Below are 5,610 nucleotides of genomic sequence, written 5' to 3'. Positions count from 1 at the left end.
ACAGTTTAATAGATGGATAGAGGTATTTATTTATTTTTCACATTTCTATCTTGCCACAAGCCAAAGATGCTTGCTGGTTTACATAGGCCTTAAAAACCAAGTAAAATGAGTGAACCTTTATCAAAGTACAACATGTGTACAGTGAGATTGGCTGAGCCTCCCTCATGCACCCCCAACTCACAGTGACAACAAACCCACCATCTTGTTACACCATGTGAGCTAATTGCACAAAACACCAGCCTCATAAGTCAATCATACAGAGAGTTATTTCCTGTTCAGGAGCCTGACAGCCCATGAATAGAACCTGTTCTTCAGCCTGTTGGTACGGCTGGCTATACTTCTGTACCTGCTACCTGATGAAGGAGAGTAAAGAGGTACCGACCAGGGTGTGAGTTGTCCCTGAGAATTTTCCTCACTCTTCCAAGGCAGTGGGCCCTGGTGATGTCATCCAGTGGTCTCAGGGGACAGCCCACAATGTTTTATGCTGTGCTCACCACCCTCCATATCTTCCTATCCGCGGCTGTCAGGCCAGCATACCAAACCACAATACAGTGCGAGAGGACGCTCTCTATAGTAGACCGGTAAAAGAAGGTCATTAGCTGTTGTTCTACCCTGTTCTTCCGCAAGACCCTGAGGAAGTGGAGTCTCTGTTGGGCCTTTCTGGCCACCTGGGTTGTATTAACTTTCTAGGTCAGATCTTCACAGAGGTAGACTCCCAGGAATTTAAAGGAGACACTCTCCACACAGCCCCCACCCGATGTAAAGTGGGGCAGGTTCCTCTCTTTTCTTCTGAAAGTCTAGCACCATCTCCTTTGTCTTGCTGATGTTCAGGTGCAAGTTGTTCTCTAAACACCATAAGGATAGTTTTGTACCTCCCCCCTGTATGCTGTTTCATCTCCACCTGTAATAAGACCCACTACGGTGGTATCATCTGCGAACTTAATGATCGCGGTGGGTTGGACGATACACAATCGTATGTATGCAGTGAGTACAGGTAGGGGCTAAGCACGCAGCCCTGAGGTGAGCCCGTGCAAAGCTTCAGGGGGGTGGATGAAACAGACCCGACCCTCACTGTTTGTAGTTGGTGCCTCAGAAAGTCTTTAATCCAATCACAGATGGAGGGGGCAAAATTCAAGTCAGTCAGCTTTTCAATAAGGATGCTCGGCAGAATAGTGTTGAAAGCTGAGTCTATGAAAAGCATCCTGACATAACTTCCCGGTTTCTCCAGATGGCTTGCTACAGAATGTAAGGCAGTAGCTATGGCATCGTCTGTCGACCTATTCCACCTGTAGGCAAACTGATGTTTGTCGAAATCCAGTGGGAGGCATGTCCTAAAATGCTGGAGAACCAGTCTTTCGAAGCATTTCATCACTACAGACGTTAATACAATAGGTCTGTAGTCATTTAGGTACTCGATTGCTGTTTTCTTCAGGACTGGGACAATGGTGGCAGCTTTCAAGCATGATGGTACAGAGGCTGTTTGCAAGGAGCTGTTAAAGATCCTTGACAGGATCCCTGCTAATTGATCGGCACAATTCTTAACCACTATCCCCAGCACCCCATCTGGGCCTGCAGCTTTGCTGGGATTCACAGCCTTCAATACAGCTTTCACTTGATGTTCATACAGAGTGAGTAGCTGAGAATCAGAAGGCCAGCCGAGGCTACGGGGTCTGGTCTTAGCGAGTGAAGAAGATATTCAGCTCCTCTGCCAATGAGGCATCGGTATTAACCATGTTCCTCGTGTTGCCTTTATGGTTGGTTAGGTGCTGCAGTCCCTGCCACACTTGCTTCGGGTTGTTGTCTGCTAGGTGGTTCTTCACCTTATGTTTATATTGTTGTTTCGCCATCCTAATGCCTCTTCTGAGATTTGCCCTGCCCCCTCTATATGTTTCCCTATTCCCTGCCTTAAAAGCAGAATCCCGGGCTCTCAGGAGTATTCGTACCTCTGCAGTCATCCAGGGTTTGCAATTCACGTAAACTCTAATGCACTTTTCCGTTGTCACACTATCGGCGCATGCTTTGATATAAGACCGTACAGCATCCGTGTATACATTCAGGTTTTGATGTTCAAATACATTCCAGTCCATGGTTTCAAAGCAGTCCTGCAGCTGACTGAGAGCACCCTCTGGCCAGATTTTAACCATTTTCATGACTGCCTGAGTTCTTTTCCTGAGAGGGACATACTTCGGGCACAAGAGGAGTGAGAGATGGTCAGATGTACCCAGGTGGGGGGAGGGGGAATGCTCTGTATGCCTGTTTCAGAGTATACACGGTCTAGAGTGTTCTTCCCTCTGGTGGAAAATTGCACATACTGTACAAACTTGGGGAGAAGTGTCTTTAGACAAGCTTGATTGAAGTCCCCAGCCATGACAAGAAGGCCTGCTGGGTGAGTTTGCTGCTGCCTGGAGACGACGTCATACAGCTTGGAAAGCGCCGTGCTGACCTTGGCATCAGGTGGAATATAAACAGCTACAATAATTACCACAGTAATTTCTCTAGGCAGATAAAATGGCCTACATGTGACAGTCATCAGTTCCACTTCTGCAGTACAAAAAACAGTAAAAAAAAAGCCACTCCTCAAATATAATAGTACAAACAATAAAACAAACTAAAGGCGGCAGAGTAAAATTAGGGGAAGTCTTTCCAAAATAATGTCATCTTTAGTAGCTTCTGAAACATCAACAAGGAGGGGGCTGGGCCTGATCTCTACCAGCAAGCTGTCCTGCAGCCTTGGTGCTGCCCCTGAAAAACCAGGGTCTTCTTGCTTCAGGCCCTTCAGCCTCTTGAAAATGTAGGGTGAGTGATACTTCGTGCTTGCTCTGATTGGGCAGACCAGGACTGATTGGAGGATGTGGTCCTGCAGATAACTGGGTATATGCTCATCAGAAACCACTCTGATATTTATTATTTATTTTTATTTTAATTCCATTTATATCCCGCCCTTCTCCCAAGACTCAGGGTGGCTTACAAGCTTAGCAGTAGCCTTCATTCTATGTATATGCCTGCTTATTAGGGCTTTCACCCCCCCCCCCCAAGCAGCATTATTACAAAGTCAGCTTATTGCCCCCAACAATCTGGGTCTTGTGGCAACAGAGAACTTTGAGTATTCAGCACTCCCACTTACTAAGTTTCATTTTCAGTCTTTTCTCTGCCATCCAGGTTTTGGGAAAGGACATTGATAGCAACCCCCCCCCCCAAAGCCTGGCTAGTAATGGGATACAATTGACTATTATTAGCATACTGTTAATACTGAAACACGCCCCTGCCCCCTCCCCAAAGTCAGGTGGCTTTTCCTAGAAGCTTCATATAGGCCATGAGCAGGAAAGAGAGGAGTAACCCTTGTGGCATTTCACACATCAGAGGCCACTTTCACAGACTGGAATGATCCGCTGAGGAAGCAGTAGAACCACTGGAAAAAAACTCTCTCCCATCCCGACCCGCTGCAAAGCTATATCTTGTACTTCACAACTTGTCAAGAGTGGTTATTATTTTTTTTTAACCAAGTGGCGCTGACATTTTACAAAACTCATGGTTATTTTACAGTCAAAGAGGCTGTGCTACATTCACTGTCCTTACGTAGATAGGCCAGCATAATTCCAGTTATGCAGAACTTTAATGCCAGTCACACTTAAAAATGAGTTCCATAGGTGAAGCAAAATTATTCTTTCCTTTCTGGATGGAAGGTTGTACAGCAAACAAAACAATGGATTGGAAGCAAATGTGTAAGATAAGAAAAGGTTAAAAACTTTCCTCCCCATGTTTTTTTCTTAATTGGAAACTTCTTGGCACTTGTAATTTTGAAATTTCAAGCCATACTTTCTCCATGAAAGCATGCTGGTTCCAAGGCACTTTAACTTGAGGCTTTAACTCCAATGTTTTCTGGGATTGGTTTGGGAATAGTTCAGGGTTTCTCAATTCTTGTTAGCTCCCATTTTCCTTCGCCATATAGTTTCAAAATCCAGCTATGGAACTGAAATTAAATGGTAAACACAATCTGAGAACTATGACTTTAAAAAAATATATTTTCCCCTTATTTCCTTGTACTCATCACACTTACCTTTTCCAGACTTTTACGATGTCCCACACTGACCAGAGTCATTCCCAGTTGGATGCAGATTCTATACATCTCATTCTCTACATCTTCTGTCAATGCACTTGTAGCTTCGTCTAGCACTGCAAGTTTAAATGGGAGCCCTTTAATATGGCACTACTATAAATTCCAACGTTTTTCTTTTCCTTGTATTGCTGAGTAAAACCTGGCAAATGTAACCTGGTTACTTCTCTAATTTTAGCACGCCCTGATCACCACTCAAGTATTTGTAATGTGCTTTATGTGGGGCTGTCTTTGGAGACAACTAGAGAACTACAGCTGGTTCAAAATATGGGAGCAAATGGGACACCACCACCAGAACAGCATTACACAAGCTATCCTGATTCATTGCATTGCCAACTGGCTGCCTTTTAGGCGCAACAGAGAATGCTAATCATCTCTTTTAAAGCCCGCCTACTGCTGCACTGGGTTATATCAGACAATGCCCAGCCAAGATAGTACAAACACCTAAAGAGAGCCTGTTGAGTCACCTCACTCTGCAAGGACCACGAGGCATGAGACAGACAATAATGGTAGCCTCTATCTTTGGAAGGCCTTGTCCCTGGAAGTGAGAATGCCCCCTCCCATGCAGTGTTTAAGAAGCTAGAACTCATCACTGAAGTCAGCATTCAGCCCCTAGTTTGTTCTACTGCCTCTTACATATTTAATTTTTAGTTGTTTGGACTTTATAATACGATTTTAGCTGTATGTACCAGATGGATGGTTCAATGCATAGAATCCTAGATGATTGGGGTAGCTTATAAATACACTAAAATACATACATACCATTTACCTAAACATTTATTTATACATTGAATGGGACTATGGAGAGTTCTCAACTTAAGATTGATAAAAATGCATATTAAGGTAAGTAGATCATATGCACAGGACAATAAGTATTCTATGGGGCCATTTTCTATCTAGTACAATCAAGCAGGGCAGATACGTTTCAGGTATGCAATAGTGTTATCTTACAAGACTTAGGAAACACACCTACTCTGTTGTGGTACCTGGCTTCTGGAAGGAGCTCCCCCAGAGACTCATGTAGCTCCCATCCTTATGATATTCAGGAAGCTACTAAAAACCAAGTTGTTCTCGGAGATCTCAGAACAGGATGGTTGTAAAGCCTAGTTTAGTTACATTTATTATGGCTGTTTTGTTTGTGTGGGGTTTTTTTTGTTCTTTTTATCTGCTTTATATTGTCATGGATTGGGAAGCCTTGAAATTAGGTAAGTAAATAATATTCAGTTCCAATTCTCCTCAATCCTAGACAGCATGGCTTATAATTAGAGTTATTGATATTTGTAGTAAAACATTGGGAGAGGCACAGTATGCCAGACTCATTCTATAACCCTCAACAATAATGAAGTTGTCATCACGGGCTAATGTTGAAACATCTCCAAGTGTTTTTCTAACAGCATTCCAAATTAAAGATAACACATAGTGAAATGTACAGTACATCAGCCAAAATAGAATGTCTAGGCTCATATCCAGCAATGTAGCTGGTTTAGTGCTACCAG

General features: G+C 43.5%; 1 protein-coding gene across 2 annotated transcripts in view; it reads right to left on the bottom strand.

The window, feature by feature from the left end:
• Positions 1–10: 10 nt before the first annotated feature.
• ABCD4 (ATP binding cassette subfamily D member 4) overlaps positions 11–5,610 on the bottom strand; it is a 35,918-nt gene continuing 30,318 nt past the window's right edge. The window contains exons 18-19 of one of the 2 annotated variants that reach the window (XM_081313333.1): positions 4,058–4,173; positions 11–3,970 (exon numbers count right to left, since the gene is read on the bottom strand). In XM_081313333.1, the coding sequence (XP_081169459.1) occupies positions 3,902–3,970; positions 4,058–4,173 (185 nt within the window). In that variant the 3' untranslated portion in view covers positions 11–3,901. The remainder of the gene's footprint in view (positions 3,971–4,057; positions 4,174–5,610) is intronic. The other variant, XR_014024563.1, reaches the window with a different exon arrangement.

The sequence above is a fragment of the Vipera berus genome (assembly GCF_964194415.1).
Source record: "Vipera berus genome assembly, chromosome: 1".
Lineage (NCBI taxonomy): Eukaryota > Metazoa > Chordata > Lepidosauria > Squamata > Viperidae > Vipera > Vipera berus.
The sequence above is the reverse complement of the archived record's forward strand: the minus strand, read 5'-3'. Positions and strand labels throughout refer to the sequence as shown.